This window comes from Simochromis diagramma, unplaced genomic scaffold (genome assembly GCF_900408965.1).
Source record: "Simochromis diagramma unplaced genomic scaffold, fSimDia1.1 OVJJ01000293.1, whole genome shotgun sequence".
Taxonomy (NCBI): Eukaryota; Metazoa; Chordata; class Actinopteri; order Cichliformes; family Cichlidae; genus Simochromis; species Simochromis diagramma.
Genome location: NW_024386801.1, coordinates 16,350,220 through 16,373,720, shown reverse-complemented (window position 1 = coordinate 16,373,720; position 23,501 = coordinate 16,350,220). Strand labels below are relative to the sequence as shown.

The window sequence follows — 23,501 nt, the reverse complement described above, 5'->3', positions numbered from 1 at the left end:
TGCAACCTCTAATGGAGTGTATGCAAAATCTGTAGCTTGGAAACATCTTGGGGCTTAAAGGAGATATATAACTGAATATCATCTGCATAGCAGTGATAAGAAATATCCTTAAAAGTGCTCAATAAGTGCTGAAGAGGAAGTAAATACAACATTTCCAGCTCATTCAACATTTTTAACTTAACATTCAGCAGTTATTTCATTTTAGCTCCAAAAACATTCAGCTATCAGCATTCACACTGCAGTTTCTTCAGAAAATTCATTTTCTAGTATTATTAATCGTGTGCTTTTGCAAATAATAACAGCAAGAAGCGCCTACAACAGACTGCGCACGCGCAATACGGAGGTTAATTTGAGCCATTGCTTCTGCAAGTTAAGTTGAGAAAAATTATAATTTCTTAAATACAGAAGCGTGACACGAGACAGACCCACAATGTGTGGGATAAGAAGTGTAGACACGAGAAACTAAACGTGTTTTAATTTTTGTTTTGAAACGCTGAAAGTTTTTTTCGTGATTGTCACTGCACCTTTAAGATAAAACCACGTGACCTTGTTGCTATAGCGTCATATCCGGACGTACACTGTCAGTGCAATGTTTCCATAGATGTTGTGTTATCAATGGAAACGAGGAAATCCACATTTAATTAGCTGGCACAGCAACGCCAGCTGAAGCATTAAATGTCCGGTTTGTCCACATAAGTAAAAAGAGTCATCGAGTTTCTTTTCGTCTGTCAAGAAACTGCAGTAACTACCGAGTACCGTAAGTTCAAATATTGCTACCAAATTGTAGAAAAATAGCTAAGTATGCTTGTAGCCTATTGTAGCGCCAATCTAGTTTGCATCTTTACTTTAAAGTGTAATCCTCTGGGTAAAACCTGCAGTGTTTACCAAGAGAGCAAAGATTATATTTTACAGATGACTCCTAAAAGGTGTTTCGCAATACAAAACTAGCACATGTGGATCCGTTCAGCTGCTGGACTGAGCTAGCAGCTGTGTGACATTATGATCACGATAGCCCTTGGAGCAAGAGGAGCCCTCCTCAGCTTGAGGTGCACTTTGCAGAGAGCAGGCTCCTTTGCAAGACTTGGACTCATTCAGAACACCAGATCCGGTTTTGTTAGAAGGGGGCAGATTTTAACCCGCATACCCAAGATTACACTGCTATGTTGGGGTGCAGTCAACGGTTCTTTAAGTGCAGTCAGATGCCAGGAAGCTCTTGTTCAACCCCAGGCTTCGGAAAAAAAGTATTTGGCTAAAATCCAAGTGCACAGACTTCTATTTTTTCTTCGCCTCAGCTTCCGGGCGTTGGTTCTGCTCTTCAAATTTGTCCCCCTTCTTCTCCTTTACCCCTTGGTTCTGGTGTTTACCCGCTGGATGCCTCATTGGCTCGATGCTTTGCTGTGGGTGACTGAGACCTCTGGTCCTACTTTCATCAAGCTGGGGCAGTGGGCTAGTACTAGACGAGACATCTTCTCTCAAGATTTCTGCAACAGTTTCTCCAGGCTCCACGTCAAGGTACGCCCTCACTCCTGGGCTCATACCAAGCAGTGCCTCCGGCGGGCTTTTGGGGAGGGCTGGAGAAGGGTTTTGGTGTTTCGGAGTAAAGAACCGGTGGGATCAGGATGCATTGCACAGGTATACCGAGGCTGGGCCAGGGTGGACCAAGTGGAGGACCCAGCTTTCCAATCAATAGTAGAGGAGATGGAAAAAGACGATTTGTTGGAAGCCTGGGAGATCCCTGGTTTAGGGGGCATGGCAAGATCTCTGAGGCAGCTCTGGAGGGGGAGTGGGGAGGAAGAGAGCAGTGAGGACAAAAGTCTTCTAGATGGTCAGCAGGAGGAGCGCCTGATACCTGTGGCAATCAAGGTCAGTCTTGCAAGATTGTTTCCTCTCCTACAGATTCACATCACAGTCATGGAGTGTAAATAAAGGAGAACATGCTGTATGATTTTTTTTTTTTTTTTTTTTTTTTCTTGCATGTTATGTTGGGTGTGTATAAATTGTATCCGATTCGTTGTAGGTGGTCCATCCAGGAGTGAGGAGACAAGTGGAGATAGACCTGTTGCTCATGAAAGCAGGTAGTTGGCTTCTGCACTGCCTGCCTGGACTCAAATGGCTCAGTATGTGTGAGATAGTGGAGGAGTTTGAGAAGCTCATGACCAAACAGGTGATGTAAAAATATTCAGACTCCTACATTTAACCTGGCACAAGCGTTTTTTTGACTTTGCACATGACTTTTAAATAGAGCTTTAGCATTCTGTGTACTAAGACAGGTCACAGTTAGGTGCGATTTCCATGCGTTTTAGATTGATCTCCGTTTTGAAGCCAGAAACATAGAGCGTTTCCAGACGAATTTCCGTGATTTTGATTATGTAAAGTTCCCTACTCCTTTGCGACCATTTGTCACCAGAAGCATCTTAGTGGAAACCTTTGAAGTGAGTATAATGATCTGCAAGTAATTGAGGTCATTAACTGATGACAGCATAGTTCAGTTAATATTCAGCCTCGTTTTCAGGAGAGTGAACCCATTTCAAACTACTTGAGCTCCGAGGTACCCAAGGAAGTGAAGCAGAGGATAGCCAAGATGGGAGTAGACACGCTGCTGAAAATGGTAAGATCCACAACCCAAGGCAATTGGTGTAAACGATAAATGTTTTATATACTTAAGGATGTGTGCAGAATGCTATCATGTGACAATGTAAACTTCTTTATTCCAGGTTTTTTTGGATAACTTCGTCCATGGGGATCTTCATCCAGGCAACATACTTGTCCAGTGTCAGGGTCCTCTCGCTGGATCGGGAGACGGTACTGGTATTTCAGGGGAGCACCATGGGAAAACCACGCTCACTGATTTGTTGGACACGGTGGTGGTCAGTGTCAGGCCACCGCCGTGTCCTATCCAGCTGGTCTTGTTGGATGCTGGCATTGTAGCCCAGCTCAGTGACCGCGACCTTGCCAACTTTAAGGCTGTCTTCACAGCTGTGGTGCTGCGTCAGGTAGGAACCGATGCAGGAAAATTTTATAGCTTCTTTAAGATGTACTTTGTGCCATTTTATGTAAAGTGCCTACAGCACTTAAGACTAAGTGTTGTGGGGGTGTCTGAATGAAACTGTGAAGAACATCAATGTATAAGCTGCCTAAATGTGAATGAGAACAGTCTTTAACTAATCTGCAATGACGATAAGTGTTTGAACAGTGACACAGCTTTGGTCATTTGTACACCACCACCCATGAAACAGTCACAGAATTTCTTGTGTGGCTTTTTTTTTTTTTTTTTTTTTTTTTTTGTCCCAGGGTGAGCGTGTGGCAGAGTTGATTCTGAATCATGCCCGAGCTAATGAGTGCAAGGATGCCGCGCTGTTTAAAAAGGAGATGGCTGAGCTGGTGGATCATGCCCTCAGCAGCAACACCCTCTCACTGGGAAAGGTATGAACCAACATTTGCATTGTGTGTGTTATGACCAGGATGATGATGGTGGTTAATGTAATACAGTAGAAGACATTATAATATTATAGAATACTTTTATTTTTAAATTTAGCACTCCTTTTGTGATTCCAGCAACTTGATACATGTCTATTTTGTATCTGTATTGTTTGCTTTTAGAATTTTTAATCGCTTTCCTCTTCACTACAGCTTTCTGATAAATGAAAATGTGTAGATAAAATAAATTGGCCTCAACATAAATTCATGCAAAACTATTCTTATCTAAAAACCTTCTAGTGAAGCAATAAACTGTACGAGAGGCCTGATCATAAAAATCCAAAACCAAAGCTGTTGTGAATTTGGCCAATCCAAACTCAAATCAGTTATTGGTTTTCATTTTTGTGTGTGGAGTCAATGTCTTTGTCGTATTTGTATGAGGAAAGTTTCTTGATGCATTCTCAATCATCCAGGAAAGTAAATCTCCAAAAGTTGATTCTGTTCATCTCGACGTAGCGTTTTGTGGGAGAAACGTTTCGTCACTCATCCAAGTGACTTCTTCAGTCTCAGCTGACTGCAGGTTTCCCCAATCTTATAAACAGTACATTTGCATAATGACTCAAACCAGCCCACTGAAGGAACAATGGGCTAGGAGGTCAATTCCTTAATCCTCGTTGGGATCCTAATTCCTGTGGCAGGTTAGCCTTCTTAGACTGTGAGGTTTCCGTCAGTAATGGGGGACATCTAAAAGCTGACGTGTACCGTAAACCTACACATACGGATCAGTATTTAAGGTTTGACTCTCATCATCCACTGGAGCACAAACTGGGTGTCATTAGGACGCTACAACACAGAGCGAACACCATCCCCACTGACACAGCGGCCAGGGAGGCAGAAGAACATCACATCAAGAAGGCCCTGAGTAAATGTGGTTATCCCAGCTGGACTTTTGTCAAAGCTGGAAAGGCAACTAAAGAAAGCTCCAGTCGATCCAGGAGAGAAGGACAACTGCTGCCCAAGCGAAAACCTTTTAAACCCCAAAACACGCTGCGCCAAAAATTGTTCCACCCCAAGGATCGGGTCCCCTGACACAGAGTAACATAGTGTACGCTGTTAAGTGCCAGGAGGATTGCCAGGATTTATACATCGGGGAAACCAAACAACCTCTGGCGAAGCGGATGGCACAACACAGAAGAGCTACCTCGTCAGGCCAGGACTCTGCAGTCTATGTACACCTACAGGCCAGTGGACACTCTTTCAAGGATGAGGATGTACACATCCTGGACAGGGAGGAACGCTGGTTTGAGCGCGGAGTCAAGGAGGCCATTTACATGAAAAGGGAAAGACCATCTCTGAATCGAGGAGGGGGCCTAAGGGTACATCTTTCGCCATCTTACAATGCTGTGATTGCAGCCATTCCCCAACTCTGACTGGTACTCATGGCCATTGATCAGTGGGTTTTGGTCAGTGGTTGTTGATCAATGGTCATGAGAATTTGCATAATTAAGATTAAGGAACTGACCTCCCAGCCCATTGTTCCTTCAGTGGGCTGGTTTGAGTCAAATGTACTGTTTATAAGATTGGGGAAACCTGCAGTCAGCTGAGACTGAAGAAGTCACTTGGATGAGTGACGAAACGTTTCTCCCACAAAACGCTACGTCCAGATGAACAGAATCAACTTTTGGAGATATGAGGAAAGTTAACACAAAACACGCAGTACACTATGGACAAGCTTCACTACATAATCAGTGATTTTAATAGTGGTTACATAGTTCTTTGCTGGGGTTTGTTTTCTTTGCTTGCAGGTCCAAGTAGCTGACTTACTTTCCAGAGTCTTTGGCCTACTCATCAAACACAAGGTATAACATCACCAGGTTTTTATACTTTTAAAAAAAAAAAATTGATCTTAACAGAATCTTATTTATCTGTCAAATATGTATTTCGCTTGTCACCGTGTTTCCAGGTCAAGCTGGAGAGCAACTTTTCCTCAATAGTTTTCGCTATCATGGTGCTGGAAGGCCTGGGAAGGTCTCTCGATCCCAACTTGGACATTCTGGATTTAGCCAAACCCCTGCTGTTGAAGAACTGTGCCTCGCTGCTGTGATGCACACATAAAGGAGGCAGCTGTATAATAAATGTACACACAAGCGTAGTATGCCTTTAGTGGATCTACAGTTCATGTGTACATCCTAATAATATCATGACGTTTGTCTTTAGGCTTACAATGCAAGACATTCCTGTGTGGCATACACGTCTCCTCCATATTTCCATAGTGGTGATACCAAAATATACCTCATTACATGGTCAAATTTGTGGGTATTCCCACTTTTATCACTCCTATTAGGAAATGTGTTATCTGTTTGGCTAAAATATCCACTACACCCCTTGAAGTTTATTGCAGGCTGTTGGCTGAGTCGGAGGGGGGAAGTGGCACCAGAGGGCATTTGTTGGGATTTACGATCTAAAACAAAATACTGCTAAAATCACATGTTGATATTTTAAAGCACATTTTAATGTTTAATGACTAATATTGATCTCAGGACATCTATTATCACTCCATCCTTTATTGAATCCTAAAAATGTAATTGAGTGGACCATGTTTGCTTCAGTGTGAATCACAATGTACTGTATCACATTCTTATACACTAGGTTGACAATGTGTTGACTAATTGTAACACACAAAACTGACCTGGGTATTGTAGCATACACTATATTGCAGAAAGTTTTGACTCATCTGCCTTCACGTGCATATTGAACTTTCATATTGTTTAATATGTGGGCTCACCCTTTGTCGCTATAACAGCTTAAAGTCTTCTTGGAAGGCTTTCCATAAGGTTTAGAAGTGTGTTTGTGGGAATTTTTGACCATTTCCAGAAGCACATTTGTGCAAGAAGCTCTCTATGCACTGTTCTTGAGCTAATTTCTGTAGCGACTGACTGTGCAGCAAGTTGGTGACCTCTGCACACTATGTACCTCAGCATCCCATGATCTTATTACACAATATAATACCACTAACAGCTTGCTGTGAAATACTTAGGAGTGGGGAAATTACTTTATAGACCTGTGACAGTGGAAGTGCTTGGAACACCTGACTAATGATTTGGATGGGTGAGTGAATCCTTTTGGCAATATAGTGTATTTTTGAAATTATTAGATTGAATGTGAGTTATTCATGTCAATAAAAAGAGAACCTGTAGTGACTTTGTTTTCTATTCATTCGATGCCTTTAGTTTGCGATCATAAGTTCACCGGACATGTTTAGGTCGACTGCTGCCAAGTGCAACTTCAAAGCAGAAAATTCACTGCATCAAGGGCACAGGATCCATTAATTTACAATTTTATTAAATCTGTCAATGAAAAACAGACAAGACGCGATTCTGTCAATATCATCAGGAAGAACAGTCAGCATGGCTGAGAGTGAGTTCAGGAGGTTTTGGTGAAAAAGAAACCAAATAAAATAATAAAAAGAACCTCATCACAAAATCCTTTATTGCAAAACTGTTGAATTTTTTTTCCCATCACCATCAAGGGCCTGGACAAAGCAGCACTATTCAAGTAGGGAGGGAGGGGAGAGAGGTGCAAAGTGTAAAAAAACAAAACAAAACCTCTTAATAATAATCATCATCATCATCATCATCATTAATAATTGCAATGAAAGAAGAAATAAAAACATCTCTAACAGACAAACACAATCACCTCAGTATAAGACGAGATTCTGTTCACGGTCACGACAACCAGAGAAAAGTTTTATTTTTTTCCATTTTTTTTAAATGAATTAAATAGTTTTTAAAAATATCTCACCATTTACTTATACTCATCTTTTGTTTTCATTTATTGCGAAAAAATAGGCAACTGGACTAATTGTGATGATGCGAGTTTGTGGTTGTCTGTGTGTTTGACAGAGCATTACGGATTAAGTAGAGAGATACAGTGGAACGTCTTGGAGTGTTGGCACTGAGAGCAGCAGCAGTGTGGCAATGCAGTACTCTCGTCCAGCCACCAGGTGGCGCAGTTCAGTTTGAACATTCCTGCAGGGTTGAGCTGTGGCAGCCCACCCAAAAACAAACAAAAACAAAAAAACACTATATCAGAGGAAGTCAAGTTCTGCCAACAACCACCTCTGTATTTTCTTTCTTCTTCTGTTTTTTTGGAATGATGCTTGCGTGTTGAAATGTCGTCCACGGTCGCTTATCTGTGTTGCCAAATCTCAGTTCTATATACAAAGGTTTCAAATCCCTGAAGGACATCTACAAAGACAAGTGCAACCTCCGTGTGACCATCCCATTTCTGGAGAAGCTCAGGGAAGAAAGGGTTTCTTTATAAGGGCAAAAAAGGGGGAAATAGTACCAATAAGTTCTGGTAAACGTGCCACAGTAGGAATTAACAGAAGTGTTCTCGGGAATTAAAGTCAAGGAATGATGGATCAAGATTTAGGAATGTCAAAAGCTGGTGGAGAAGGGGACTGTAAAGTAGCCACCTTCATTTTGGGGGCAGAGGGATGGGGGCACCAAATATCCTAACCTAATGTAAATCTTTCTAACAGAATGTCCAAGAGGTGTGATGAAACAGGAAACAAAGCATCCATCATTTGTTTCTCATAATCCTTCATGCTGCTCCTTCAGTCTTCTCCATGCATTGTTAAAAAGAGTCTCTAAAGACCAAGCAGTCCTCCTCTTTGTTGAACTGATTGTATTTTTGCACAGCCCACACTGTTTCTGTCCTCCTTTTCAGTGTGCTGCCCCCTGGAGGACTGGCTGCCCTCCAGCTTTCTGCAGCAGTCCCCGGGCAGGATCATGACGCTCATTTAGGAAGGGGAGAGAGGCAATGTGGGGAAACAAACAGGTCAGATGGGTGTTTTGGGATTCCTGGAAGAAATTAGGGTGTAAACTCAGAGTTTGATATGGGAACTTCTTCCATGGTTAGGAAAGGAAGTTAGATTGGGGAAAAAAGACGAGGGTCTGTGTAGGCAGATCTTAAGCGCAGGCACGTACGCTCATTTTCACACATGCTCAATAAGACACACACGCACACACACACACACACACACACACGCACACGCGCACACACACACACACACACACTCATCTGAGTTTGAGGCCCTGGCTGTGTAAAGGTCATGGCAGATGGAGCTGTGGGCCATCAGCAATGCATCAAGGCTACTTGTTGACTTTTCTTTCAAAATACTGAGAAGATCAGCAGCTGTCCATCGCCCGAGACAGATTTTTTAAAAATTATAATTAGGAAGAGACAGACAGATGTAAGAGACTGACCGGCATCCTGACGGCAGAAAAAGAGAAGAAAGCACATTTCTTTCAGGCAGAGCCCAACTTCTCCCTTTTCCAAAGTGGGCAGCATTCATCCTCCAACAGTCTGATTGTTTTTGTCATTTTATCTCCACAAGTTCGTCTTTACATTCCTTTTGGGAAAAGAAATGTGGGAGGTTAAGCATTTTCAGGTAAGCATGAAATGGATATGTGAGATAATGCATTAAGGAGGTCCTTCTCATCTGTTGCCAGCTTCTTTCCACATCGGGGTTCCAAAGGCTGCCACCAGGGTGGGGGTGGTGTTTGGGCTAACTGTTGGGTGGGCAGGAGGGAAGAGGAGGAGGGCGTTGCTCAGTGTTTGTGGCTAGGAGTTGAGCCACGGGTGATTGAGGCATTCGCCGGCCGAGGCCCTCTTCTCAGGCACCATCTCCAGCATGGGCAGAAGGAAGTGAGTGAACTGACCGGCGTCTTCGTGCGACCAGCCGTACTTCTCCACCAGCACGTCAAACAGGGACCACGGCTTCAGCTTGGTGATGTGCCGCAGTTCACCTGCAGAAGGCCACACACAGCAGAGTCACTGGCATGGTAGGATGAACTGGAACGTTTGAAAAATGTTGGTCCCAACAAATTTAAAGAAAAGGATTTCTTGAGTAAAGGAAAAAGACTGGTGGTATATAATGTTGACTTGTTTTCCACAAATACCAGAAAAAACATGAAAATAAGCAAGATGTGGAATCCGTAGCCAAATCCTGCTTATTTTCACCATCGTTTTGTTTCGGTACTCGGCAGAGCACAAACTGTGTGTTAATCTGCTAAAACTAAGAGATGTGACTGTGGCATAGTTGTTTTTGGCTTTTTTCTGGGATTTGCTGATCACGAGGAAAAATACAAAACACCACCAGCCGTATCCTTTAACTCTAGAAGCACCCAGACATGCAGATAGTACAGCTTTAGCTTTGGCCTCTGAGATTTCTGCCTTTTCTCCAGAACAGTGGAGTTAGAAAAAAAACAATGGTGCCCACATCAGTGAAATCCTGATAATTCAGCAGCAACATCTCGTTACAAAAACAGTTTAATTTCTGTTCAGAATTATTTAAAGAAAATGCAGCAGAAAAAGTCGACAGCATTCCAAAGTCTTGCTCATAAGGAATAATCAGAGATTACTGTTGTTGTGAAATTGCTTTAAACAAATAAAACTGTTATACACCATGTGTGATTAAACTTGACACATTGGTAGGAAACATGGCAGTCGGAAATAACTTTATTAAGTTAAAGTGAAAAGCATGCTTTGTGGTTTTTATTTTAAACCTAACGCTATCTGTGTAGTTATTTATGAGTGCTCACTAAGAAACTATTGCAATGCAATTTAAAAATAACATTTTTTGTGGATTACTTGTTTACACTCTACCTCTGCTCCAATCAGCTGGTTGTTTATGTGTAAGGCTAAAAGGGAAGTTCCAGGAGTGCCCTCTGGTGGACAAATTATGCAATATTAGCACTCATAACATGTCTGAAGGGTTTTTCTTTCATCTCTTCTCTACTTTTTAAATATTCATGGATTGAACATTATAAATGTTGTTACCAAGATATGATCAAATAGCCAGTATTAGCAAATATATTGGTCCCTGTCGATATATTGTGATCTCCAAATATCCACTTGCTGTAGGGATTACTGAATAGCTGTGTACCCGACTAGAAGTGACTAGTTATACATAATTTTCTTTATGCCTTGAAAAGCATTCAATTTGATATTTAAAATGGTGCAGGAACCTGCTCACATAAAACACACAATTTTTCAATTATTAAAAAGAAGCTTCTCGTGCATTGTCATGATTCAAGCATCATTAACAGGAAACTGACAACACTTTAATCACTGCCATGTCATTACACAACCAGTCCTTATTTAGTGTTAGTGTTATTGTAAAAACAGGCTTATCACCTCAGAACAAGACTTGATCAGTTTTCAGACTTTTACCAGAGCCCTGAACTTTTCCATACATCACCCAGTGGCTGATGCTGTCAGATCAGACATTGCATGGTCTTTAACCTGAGAGCTCCCTAGTAAAAAGTGTGTGTGTGCAGTCTGATTGAAGCCATATGAGAAAAACGCGGGTAAATGTATGGTGCAATCATAGTGAGCGAGAAGGTGTCGCGGTGAAGTGACTACAGTCAAGCCAAATTTCTCCTGCTACATGTGAGAAAAGCAGCTGTGAACAATGTTCCCACCAACATTATTAAGAGTTCATGTGTAAAAAGGCTTTAACATCATTACTGTGCATGCTGCAGGTATCAATACAGCAAACGTTAATCTAACAGTTGAAGATGTTGCTGCTGAATATTTTTTAAAATGTAAAAATACTGCTGGAGGCAAATCTATATTTTTTTCTTTTCTGGGTATTTTGGTGTACCGGTCATATAATCAGATGCCACATTAGGCTGTGATTATGCAGGCTTCAGCCAAACAGTAGCTGATTTCACTAATTACTTTGCCTCTCTGTGTGTTTAAAGGTTTGCTAATCAGTGAGGTGCTGTACCAATGGAGTGAAAACCTGCAGAGTCTTGGCAGAAAAATACACAATAACAGAGGGTACAAGAGGGACAGAAATAGCTAAAGACCTGGTGAGGTAACAGAAACAGAAGAGAAAAGAAAAGGATGGTGTCTATTATTCAGGAGAGGAGGAAAACACAAGTCTGACAGGGAAGCAAGCAAGTGTGAGCGAATGATTAATGATCGGAGCGATCGAGACCGAAGGTCCGGTTCAAACCACGGCTGCCATGGTAACCTCTTTTTCCTCTGCAAGATGGGAGAATGGAAACTGTTAAGAATTCTCCAGCTTTGTGCAAACATTCATTAGGAAATGTGGTTTTTGTTAGCAGGATAAACCCTTACAGCTGTTATTCTTTCCTATGCAGAGTATAGTTTTTCCAGGTGTTTTTGCCTCCAATCAATATATCAGTGCACATGAAGTAAACAAGCTGGCAAGGCCGTCTGACTGCAACATGCAGTCGAAAGCGTCTTGGCAGACGCGAGAGAGTCGGTGCGAGGAAGTCAGACCCGATTAACAGAGCACCCGGAGATAAAAGAGAGAACATTGAGACATCAAGTGCAGGCTCAGACCTCAGATAGAGACAGGATCAAAGGGGAAATATTCAGGTCTCATGACACATTAAGAAGAATATATGAGCAGAAAGGAAAACGAGAATGAGTGAGAGATTGCAAGGGTTATCAGCTGTATCAATCACAGGTCCATGAACTTACCATGCTCACAGGTGAGTAGGGTCAGAGAGGTGCATGACATACTAGAGAGAAGCCTTATACACTGTCATTGCTACTAGTTTAACTGGCTTTACCTGGTAATAAACCTGTAAACTATTAATCCTAACTTTGATATATAGGAGGCACTGATTAAACACATTTAACTGTTTCTTTTGGAATTTACAAAGGATATAAAACTTATTTGTTGGTAGGGATATATAATAAAAATATGTCACTGTGTTGTCTGTGCCATGGGGAAAAAAAACTGAAAGAAAGGCAGATGTGAAATATCAAAGTGTGACATAGATTTTAAATCAGAGGTAATTATAGCAAGCTTACATTTATCAGTCTGGTTAATAATAACTTATAATTTACAGATATTTAGTTAATGTAAATATTCAACACCCGATCTCCTTGACAGTGATCACCTTCTGTATGAATTTTACTGACTAGCAGAGATCAGAAGTGATTCTTAACAGATATTTTTCCTATTAAATGCACATGTGGAGTTTTCTAGAAGTGCTTTTAAAATCCTTTTTATTTTGTTATTAAGTTATGGAAACTTAATAGAATCCGGCAGTGTTTAAAATATATTTATTGCACACATTTGTTTATTTTATCTGCTTTGAAAATCACTTCATTTTGATGTTTTATTGTCAATTCATTTTACCTTTGCTTGTTTCGAGGGTTCGGGTTTGCTCATTTCAGTTTTAAATGAATAGTTTTATTTATTTGGAGTACTTGCTGAGTCGGCATTTATGAAGTTCAGAACAGGCAGCACAACATTTAATGCCATACAGATGTGTCAGTCTTAATAAACAGACAAATCAATGCCTCTTGATGTTTGCTGGGTTGACAAATTTGACCACACTGACAGAGACTAAAGGTAAGATCATTTCCTGTTTAACTCTGTTTTAGTTTAGTTATTAAAAAAAAAGATAATCATTTTAGTTTTCTTTTAGTTGTTACTTTTTTCACATCTGTTGGTTTAGCTAACTATAACAGCCCAGCTCCTGACACACTACCGCTGTCCCTTTGGCTCACACTACCCTTAACCAGTCATCAACCACGGAGTCGTTTACCTTTCTTGGTGAAAAACTCTCGGCTGTACTTCCCAGCAGCGACCACTTTGCGTGGGACCTTCCCAAGGAGCTCCATGATCAGAGCGATGTGGTCTGCCCACCACCACATACGTCACAGAGGGAACAAGCACGGTTCAGCATTACGGCATGCACACACATCAACACGCACATACACTGGCTGAATGGTACCGACACACACTGATGCCTTGGGGTACACCGCAGACGCGCTTAGAGACCGATTGGTAATGCAGTGAGAAGCTTGTTCTCGATGTTTTAATCATACTTTCAAATCTGATTTTAAAACGGTCTGCCAGTGCATAATTTCTGTCCCTCTCAGACATCCGTGTGTCCCAGTCCCACCAGCTCTCTGGCCAGCGCTACCTCTTCTGTTGAAGAACTCCCGGGAATATTTTCCGGAGAGCGCAAAGTGCCTCGGAATACAGCCCAGCAGCTCTATGATGTGGGCTATGTGGTCTATGGAGGAGAGAGGCAGGTCGGAGGAGGGAGAAGGGAGAGAGAAAAAGAAAAAGAAGAGGAAGGGGGCAGGAAATGTTGACAAAGAAATAGAAATAGAAAAAGAGTAAAGCCAAAGACGGTAGAATTAATCGAAAGAAGGATGAAACACAGTGTAAGAACATTGTAAATACAAAAAAGGGACAATTACAGGTACAAAACATTGAAAAAAAAGGAAGTGTGAGGTATAAAAAGACAGGGGGGGGGGGCATAAGGAAGGGATAAAAGAGAGGGAGGAAAAAAAAAAAAAGAGTCAGACAGTAAAGGAAACAGCGTGTGTTAGTGAGCTGTGCCTCCACAGGTGAGGAAATGAAATGAATAAAGTGACATGTATTTAGATTCAGATCTGAACGAACTGGATTTTCAATCTGGCCTCAGTAGCAGGAGATCAAAGGTGACCCTCTGTAAATAAGCATGCCAGAATAAAACTGACACTGGCTTATTGCCTGCGCAGAACAGGAAGCAGGGAGCTAACTGTGTGTCACATGCTCTGAGGGGAAAAAGCCCCCCCCCCTGAAAACACAGCACAATGAGCTGAGACAGATCAGAGACCAGATGAGGGGAAGTGATAAAGAGAAATGTGGGGGTGAAGCTGCACAGTTTGGTAATGTGACATGTTTTTGCGAGACATAACATTTAGAAGAATTAGTATGATTAATGACTGGAGTCCACATGCAAAGGATGGAGAAAGACCAGAAAACAGATACACGTAATCTCACAGGACACTTGGCTAATGTTGGGCTAAGGTTTGAAGTGTGGGCTTGGTGTGGATGTGTGGAGGCACAGCAGCAGATTCAAGGGACAGAATTTAAAGTGGACAGAAGGATGTGGGGAGAGGGGTTGACTAAACTTTAAACTAAACTGATTTTGGCTATTTTTTTAAGCGCTAACAATACAAACTACCTTTTTTAAATTACAGCTTTTCTCCATTATCCGATAAGACACAAAAGCCCCAACATTATTGCATAGGGATAAACAAAAGTATATTTTTCAAGTCTTTTTCAATTATTTATTCTATTCGTCCTTTTATGATTTCAGTTTTATTTTAAAATCAGTTTTACATTTCTATATAAAGTTGATCAAATAGTGGAGAAAAACTGTGAAGCTAATTATTTACGCAGTAATATCAAACAGTTTAAACACTTTGCACCGAACATCTCCAACACTAAATATCCAGTTTAAAGTTTTAAGATTAAAAATATTCAGCATTAATTCTCCAGTGGAAGCTGCTGCTCCTATATTTGGAAATAAAACAGTTTGTGCCATAAAGATTTAAATACTCACCCTCATCGCGGGAGTAGTCTTCTCCAGAGTGAGGCTCAAACAGGTAATCTCCAGTGGCCAGCTCAAATGCCTACAGGAGGACAAACTGAGTACGCCTCTCAACGACTGATTGCAAACTAGTACAGCTGCATATATGTATGTAATAATGTTATTCATGTGTGTTCTCCTCACCATGCAGGCGGTGCTCCAGATGTCAGCAGGAGTGCTGTAACCCGCTCCTATTAGGACTTCGATGGAGCGGTACTGCCTCGTCTGGATGTCCTCTGTAAAGTGCTTATGCTGTCCGCGAAATAAGAGGAGAGGAAGGATATTTGTTACTAAAAAATTTAATTAGGATCTATCAATAAAACATCGTCCCCGTCTTACATCTTGACATGTTTTCGTCTGATCAGGGTCCACTTGTGTTTCATCTTTGGAAACCAAACCCTGTTAAATTCTCCGTGCAGTCCTGCCTTGCCGAGTGCAGCTGGCTCAGTGTGTGTTACAGGCTCGATCTAGACATGTGTGGGATGCTTTTATTTACACTTTCATCTGTTGTTTTGTGAGACTGTGTGTAATTGTTGTGCGCAGGATTTGGGATCAGATTAGCGCATCTGAACGATGGGTTCTAGCGGCGTTAGCTGCTGGAACGCGCCTCCTGCCAGTACATTCGTTTCAACAGCCGGTCTCTAATAATGGCTGCTGCACACACAAAAAAAAAAAAAGCCTGCTGAAAGCAGAGCTGTAATTGGACCACTGAAGGAAACTCAGAGTTTGATGTTATGCTGCTTCTTGTTTTCCTCTCTAAACCTCATTAAAATATTTGGACCTGTGCAACCTGTGGCGACTTGCCCGCCTACACAGGTTTCAAATATGAATTCTTACAGTGAATAACAATCATTTATACAGGGTACACAGAACGCACCTCCAGAAACTCTCAGGCCTCTCTGAGTATGAATGTGAGCTATTATGTCTTTAGAAAACTACAGCATAATCCACCTGTGGTCACCTCTGGTTACAGCCTCTGTACAACTCATTATTCTTTTTGTTTTCAACAGAACACAAAAGGCTTCACCTTTCACTATTTAAAAATAGTAAAAATGAAATAATATCAAACTCCAGCTGCTTTCTTACCACCCAACATGCATTTCCAAGATCAGCGATTTTGACTCGAATAGAGTCTGCGTTGCGCGGATCTAGAGGGTTGATCAGAAGATCTGCAGCTCTGGCTCTGACTGTCAGGGGACATAACGGGACAGCGCAGGATTAACACATACAGTAAGAGACAGCGTTTATACATTGTAATGTTCGAATAGGCGTGCATTTAAAACAAGGATCATTTCAAGTTTTTCTCTGGAAATCGCGCCAGTCATCAAGTTACATGAGCATCCACTGACAGTATCACAAAGCCATGTAAAGAAGTAATGTGATGAGAAATTTGGCACCTTAATTCATTTACTGATACTAAAAAGAAGGCTGTAGGTGGATGTTAGGTCAAAAAATAAAACCCTAAATGTATTTGGACACTAAAATGTAATAATGAGAAACGATATTATACTACATAGTAATAACATAATAGAAGGTAAACTCGAAACACAGCAGTGGTTATTCATGTTAGGGCGATCTATAAAAGTACATAAGATGCCGGCCTCAATTTTTAATTAAAATTTATAATTAATGTTGAGATGAAGTCCAGCAACACAAAATCGTGTCAATACTATATGAAGGCAATCAGATTAATGCAGATGAAAATAACTGACACGTAGTATTGGCTCAGTTTTTTTTTTTTTTTAATATTTCAGGATATTATTTTTACACACTGCTGGGCTTCAAAGTTAAATATTAAAATATACTTTTAGAAGGAATATTTTAAATGGATCAATAAATGATTGAAATTCCACTTTTTATTATTAATATTATTTTTAGTTTGAATGTTATATAATGTTTATTTTACATATAAAAATCATGCTGTGATATTTCAAATATGCTAAAATAAAATAAAAAGTTTATGAAAAAACAAGATGGGACAACAGTAACACTTCAAAAGCAACTACAATAAGAGCTTATGATAACGGTTCATAATAATGAGTTTAAATTTGTTGTGTAGTTAGAACCACTGCACTGCACAAAGTTTACTCAGACTTGGACTTGTTTGAAGTTGGAGATAAATCCTGTAATTAAAGTAAAAGTTTAGAGCCAACTGGTGATACTGAATCACAACAAGGGCTTCAGACAATCACTTCAGTGAGATCTTAAATAATGTTTGAGTGTTTCTGGGGGCCTTTTGAGCTTTTATTGTGATGGGACAGTTGAGATTAGACAGGAAAGCTGGAGGAGAGAGGCAGAGGGATATAGGTTCCTTTCTTCAACTCTATGAACTATACTACCTGTTGTATGTTCCCTAACAATAAATAATGGTAGAAACTCTGAGGCACAAGAACTAAAACATATGTATTGATGGCTTCAAATGTTTTAACCACTGTTGAGGTGAATAACAAGACTGTATAACAAGAAAAATGGTGGTAGCAGGAGAAATTGTAAATGGTATATTGTATTAAAAAAAGAAATAAAAATGTATTCTTTCAGCTCAGACAAACAATGTTATTTTACCAGTCAGGACTTTTTTATTACCCAAAGCAAGAACACTAACTCAAATAAACAGTTTTGCACCAGGCTATGGGGGAAATGAATTTACTGCTAAAGCAAATAGCATGAATAACCAGTAAAATCAGATTAAAAAAAAACATTAAAAGGCTTTTTTATGGGTTTCAAACTGAGGCAGAAATGAATAAAATGAATTAGTGCTACTGTCGATGTGCTTTAGTAATTGTCTTATGTTGAAGTGCTGTGTTAATACGTACACCGATGTGGTGAATTGTCACAGTGCTTACACAACAACGGCTAAAACTTTAAAATTAACTCTTAGGCAGTTGTTTGATATGATGGTTGTGTTGTAAGGAGATTGCTTGGCTGGTGTCTCTCTGTGCTGGAGCTATTGGGGAGTCTGATGAACTAAACCAATCCAGCTTAGTTGAGAGCAACTTTGTTGTTGTTCCCAGATGTTGACTCCAGTTCTTGTGGAGTACCCCTGACCATCAGTGGTTTAAATAGAGATAAACCATTAATCAGCAACAAAGTCCAACTCATCTGGTCATAATTATCTCAAGAGCCACTTTAATAATGTTTAGTGAGTGTCTTTGTCAGGTCGCACACCTATCGAAGTATTTGGAGCAGTCTAAGAGTAAAGCTTTGTGGCAATTTCCAAGCGTCATTGGTCTCTTTTTTGCGGGTGATGCGAGCTAATGTGTCAGTGCTTCACATGACAGAGGTGTGCATGAGTCAATGGGTGAGAGAGATTGGAGTGGACAGTGCATTAGTGGGCGGTGGTCACAGTGTTTTAGCCCATCACTCCATCACAAAACAGTTACTGACATTTTTAATTTGATCACATCTGGCATATTAATTTTCATGTTATACCTGCACCGGATGGTTGCTACACCCACTATCATTAAAATCAGTACTATTTTTCAGCCATCGTCGTTTACATGCTCAGTATTAAAGTCTGAGTTTTGAAATTGCTGTAATCCTATCTTACCTTTCGGTGTGTCTCCCGTGCTCGAGGAGGACACGGTGCGACTGCGGTCTGCAGTGGGGCTGTTGGGTGAAGGTCCTGCTTCAATGTCTGCCGTACCGACACAAATGGTGTTTCCCGGCTCGGGATCCAGAGGCAAGTCGGGAAAAATGGGAATTGTACCTAGATGCCGCTCACTGGAGCCATTGGTGAGTCCTGGCTCTCCAAGCTCGCCGTTATACATCTCATAACCAGAGCTCAGAGAGTTGTCCCTGTCTGTGTAGCTGAGCTCAGACTCCACCAGGGGGCAGAGAAGAGGCTCTGGGGTGGGGGAAGGAGGCGGAGGCGTGCCTGGGTTTGGTTTCAGTCCCTCAGAGCCTAACAAAACATGGCCGTTGGTTTTGACCGAATTGGTTTTATTGATGTGGGGTTTGATGGGGGAGGTGTTATCTGTGAGGAGGTCAGTAGTCGTGTCATCATCCTCATCTTCCTCCTCCTCTTCCTCCTCCTCCTCTTCTTCGTCCTCCTCCTCCCCCTCTTGCTTCTTTGAAACCTCTTCTTCCACCACCACCACCACCTCCTGCTCTGTTTTGCTCTCACTCTTTGGCTCCTCTGTCTCTTTATCCTCCTCCTCCTCTTCTTCTTCTTCGTCTTCTTCTTCTTCCTCCTCTTCCTCCTCCTCCTCTTCTTCTTCTGCTACCTTCTCTTCCGTTTCCTCCTCCTCATTCTCATTCTCTGTCCCTTTTAATCCCTCTTCCTCCTCTGCCTCTTCTGGCTCAACCTCTGCTTGTGTTGGATCTCCGCTGCCTTCCTCTGAGGCGGGGGGAATAGGGGCATCTTTTTCAGCGACAGGCGTAAGCTCCTCTTCTTCTTCCTCCGCCTCCTCATCAGGGTCATCATCTGTGATGTGGGTTGCCTCGCTCTGCTCCTGGGGAGGTGCTGCACCTAACATGGAGAAAAAAGGAAAACATTATAGACAGTTGGTGGGCGGGAGGAAGATGTACAGTAAGTGGAATCAGACAAGATGTAGGCAGAGAGAAAAGGAGCATGAAAAGAGAAGAAAGATCGGAGTGAAGGTAGCAAAGCGAGAATACAAGAATGAAAGAGGCAGAAGGTGCAGAGACAGAGGGTGGAGGAGGGAGACGGAGAAAGACGTTTTTCTTTCTTTCTTTTTTTTTTCCCTCTCGTGAATCAGCCGAGGCTTCCATACACAGCAGGACTAGCGTGGGTTGAGTGATTGGAGCCAATCCACATCCTATTCATTCACAGACAGACTAAAACCAAAACCATACAAATACTCACACGTGACGCAGATCTGTCAAAGCCAAGATCTGCTCTGGGATAACTCACCTTCTAGCTATTCACAACCTGAATACAGTTTTTTTTTTTAATTAATTGCTCACTTTTCCCTCAGTGTATTTGATTGGAAACAATAAATGCAACCAGAACTTTGCATTACATCCCCGGGCTGCAGGAAACATTTCCTTTAGCTTAAATGGAGTCCAAATAAGAGATAACTAACAGATTAGGAACAGTCATCGGACGTGGAGAACAATATATGTTCGACTTTCTGCAGCTTGTCTTCAGGCTTCCGATTAACAGTGTTTTATTTTTTGCAACATTCAAGCCCACCTGATAATCAGACTCATTTGCCAATTTGTCTCACTTAAATTGAGACAAAGTGGCAAATTAAGTTCATCTGAAATCTGAAATGCTGGCGATGATTCAGAGCGCCGAAAAACAGGCTGTGAGGAGGCAATGCAGCAGATTCGCTGCAAGTAGCAAACTAATTTACACAGCCTATAAATAGCCTACAGGATCACAGGAAACCACCAAACAAACATTAAGCAGACGTGACAGGGAATGTAAATGAGCCGAAGATGTCGCCAACTGGTATTTGAGTTTTTTTTCTGGTGGACCGTAGTCGTGGTAACCTTTTTGAAGGAGGAGCGGGATATAAGAATGCGTATAACATGATAATAACAGGTGTATTTATGTACTTTTGATAATTATAATGAGAAAAGTGCCTTTATGCATTTTTCTATTCCAAACAATTACAATTATAAATGATCAAAACACCTGAGTCATATCTGACACGCTGAAGCACTACTGATTGATTCACAAATGTCTGAATGTAGTAAAATTGCTTATCTTCACAGTCACCCTGCAGTCATGACTCACATGTATGATTAGTCAGCCTGATGGGCCTCTCTCCTCCCTCCTCCTCCTCCTCGTCCTCTCCGTCCTCCTCATCGTCGTCGTCATCGTCGCTGTCTCCCAGGGACGTGCTGTGGCCCGGAGGCGGTTGCGGCGGCTGCAGCGGTGAAGGCAGGTTGCGGTCGAGCGTCGCCTTCTCCCCTCCTTCTTTGGCCTTCTCTTCCCTCCTCTCTGCCTCCCTCTCCAGGGCTTCAATCTCCAGCATTCGCCTTTCCAGAAGCTCGGCTTGCCGCTTCTGTTTCTTTTTCAGCTTCTTCTTCTTGTTCTTGGAGATCTTTCCAACCTGAGGGGCGAAAAAAGAAAAGAAAAACACAAAAGAGGGAGAGAAAGTCAGTGAAAAGGGAAAACAAAGAAATAAGAAAAGGTTTTGATACTTTTGAGTGTTGTGTTTTCATTTATATGTTATAGATGTTCACTGAACCGAGCATCAGAGCTGCAGTTTTGTGCTTTCCATTTCATATTTTAATATCCTCTGAGCTTCAACTCTTTAAAGTTCCACTCAGCTTAGACAATAGTTTTACATCTTTCAGTTACATTTTTGCTGTTTAGTTATATATACTTACATTTCTGTTTTTATTTGTTCCAATGTTAGTTTAGCCTTAAATTATAATATCTAAATCATTTATCAGGGGCAGGACTGTGTGACTGGTGAGTGTGTCACACATACACTATGTTGCCAAAAGCATTCACTCACCTTTCCAAATTATTGAATTCAGGTGTTTCAATCACTTCCATGGCCACCATATAATCAAACAGCTAGGCATGCAGACTGCTTCTACAAACATTTGTGAAAGACTGGGTCGCTCTCAGGACCTCGGGGAATGATAGGACACCACCTGTGCAACAAGTCCAGTCGTGAAATTTCCTCACTTCTAAATATTCCACAGTTGGCTGTTAGTGTTATTATAGCAAAGTGGAAATGATTGGGAACAACAGCAACTCAGAGTCAATAACTATAGACCTCCAAACTTCATGTGGCCTTCAGATTAGCTCGAGAACAGAGCACTGAGAGCTTTGTGGGGTTTCCATGCAATTCAAAGTGCCGAATGCAGTGGTGTAAAGCACGCTGCCACTGGACTCTAGAACAGTGGAGATGGGTTCTCTCCAGTGACGAAACACATTTCTCCATCTAGCGATCAGCAATCTGGGTTTGGTGGTTGCCAGGGGAACGGTACTTGTCTGACTGCATTGTTTGGTGGAGGGGTGATTATGGTGTGGGGGTGTTTTTCAGGAGTTGGGCTCGGTCCCTGAATTCCACTGAAAGGAACTCTTAATGCTTCAGCATACCAAGACATTTTAAACAATTTCATGCTCCCAGCTTTGTGGGAACAGTTTAGGGATGGCCCCTTCCTGTTACCACATGGCCGCATGAATACACGGATGGTGTGGAAGAACTTGACTGGCCAACACAAAATGCTGAGCACAACCCAACAGAACACCTTTGGAATGAATTAGAGCAGAAAAGATGATCCAGGCCTTCTCGTCCAACATCGGTGTCTGACCTGACCTGATGTGCTTCTGGAAGAATGGTCAAAAATTCCCATAAACACACTCCAAGACTTTGTGGAAAACCTGCCCAGAAGAGTTGAAGCTGCTATACCTGCAAAGGTTGGCCCGACATTATATTAAAGCCTATAGATTAAGAATGGGATGTCACTCAAGTTCATATGTCTGTGAAGGCAGCCCAGTAAATACTTTTGGCAATATAGCTTATCCTGCCTTATATGGAACAACAGACTACTAGCTACAGGTAAATAACTCTAAATGAGACAATTAGTGCGTTGCTTTTTAATATTGTGCTGTGCGTGTCTGTGTGTGTGTGTGTGTGTGTGTGTGTGTGTGTCCCATTTCATACTCACATCTGTTGTACTCACCGGTTTGAGCTGGGGGGCTGTGCTAACTGATAAAACAGAAAGCAAAAAATAGCAATCAGACACTTTCAAGCATCACTGTCATCAGTCCGTCACACAACTGAGACAGAGGTTTAAGAGTTAAGAGTGCAAATCATGCATGTCGCCGCATGTATGGTCATTTAAAAACCTGAAACACTCAGAAACAAAAAAGTAAATCTTGTTATCAAATCGAGAAAAATCACTTTCCACGCTCTTCCTGTATTGATAATGTTTATGTTTTATTCTTTTTTAATGCCTTCTTCTTCAGTTATTCAGTTATTATTAAGTCCTATCTTAGCAGCTATGCTGAGCTGCTAATTGAAGTTAGCTTATCATAACGCAAGCAGTGTTGGCATTCGTGTCCTCCATAGCTTCAGTCATAAATAAATAAAATAAATTTCTTCTCACATGAAGCAGAAATAGATGAAATTTCACTATAAAACACATGTCTACACTTATTTCTACAATTATGTTAACGTCAATTTAAAAAAAATGATATACTGCTTATCTTCAATCAGAGACAAGCGTGTGTTACTATGAGCACTTGCTCTTGTTTTGACAGTTGATGGTTTTGTGCCTGACATCACGCGTGTAGAAATCTAAGCAGTAAAACTTGTTACCCCGAGGCTCAAAAAGACTCTGTTGGCTGATGCAAGCAATTGACAGTTCACAGGGGGTTCACCAAGGGACAGGGTTCATGTGGAGTTCATCAGAAATAATTTTGAGAACTTTTAGGTTTTTTTTTAAAGTGGAAGAACGTTTTGACAAGAGATGGGTTAAAAAAAAGCAACAAATGTCTCTGTAAAGGTAAGCAGGTGAGAAGAAACTCAAGGCTTCGACACTTCTTGTAGGAGTACGTCAACATTAAACATAAGAGAAATCTGTAATAACAAAGAAGTAAGAAGTGTAAATGAATACAGTAAACAAACAGACCTCACTCATGCTATTTCTGATAGGAGGTAAAAACATATCCCAAAAACCTTTAGGTTTTGTTCTCTTCTTAATTTTCATATAAAATAACCGATC

At 41.3% G+C, this 23,501-nt stretch overlaps 2 protein-coding genes across 9 annotated transcripts in view; one reads left to right on the top strand and one right to left on the bottom strand.

Moving 5' to 3' along the window:
• Positions 1-427: 427 nt before the first annotated feature.
• adck2 (aarF domain containing kinase 2) lies at positions 428-6,613 on the top strand. 2 transcript variants are annotated; one of them, XM_040026198.1, is made up of 8 exons: positions 443-1,863; positions 2,018-2,164; positions 2,304-2,432; positions 2,513-2,608; positions 2,715-2,993; positions 3,292-3,423; positions 5,223-5,276; positions 5,381-6,613. In XM_040026198.1, the coding sequence occupies exons 1-8, from the start codon at positions 1,000-1,002 to the stop codon at positions 5,519-5,521; spliced, it is 1,842 nt and encodes a 613-aa protein (XP_039882132.1). In that variant the 5' UTR covers positions 443-999; the 3' UTR covers positions 5,522-6,613. The 2 variants fall into 2 exon arrangements, with proteins under 2 accessions (XP_039882133.1, XP_039882132.1); XM_040026199.1 differs by lacking the exon at positions 2,304-2,432 and having other exon boundaries at positions 428-1,863.
• A 148-nt stretch (positions 6,614-6,761) lies between these two features.
• The window catches only part of srpk2 (SRSF protein kinase 2), a 69,012-nt gene continuing 52,272 nt past the window's right edge, over positions 6,762-23,501 (bottom strand). For 2 of the 7 annotated variants that reach the window (XM_040026191.1, XM_040026193.1), the window contains 9 exons: positions 22,443-22,483; positions 20,548-20,866; positions 18,391-19,311; positions 15,930-16,030; positions 14,988-15,095; positions 14,817-14,886; positions 13,401-13,493; positions 13,020-13,112; positions 6,762-9,230 (listed from right to left, as the gene is read on the bottom strand). In XM_040026191.1, the coding sequence (XP_039882125.1) occupies positions 9,046-9,230; positions 13,020-13,112; positions 13,401-13,493; positions 14,817-14,886; positions 14,988-15,095; positions 15,930-16,030; positions 18,391-19,311; positions 20,548-20,866; positions 22,443-22,483 (1,931 nt within the window). In that variant the 3' untranslated portion in view covers positions 6,762-9,045. The remainder of the gene's footprint in view (positions 9,231-13,019; positions 13,113-13,400; positions 13,494-14,816; positions 14,887-14,987; positions 15,096-15,929; positions 16,031-18,390; positions 19,312-20,547; positions 20,867-22,442; positions 22,484-23,501) is intronic. The other 5 variants (XM_040026192.1, XM_040026196.1, XM_040026195.1 and 2 more) reach the window with 5 other exon arrangements.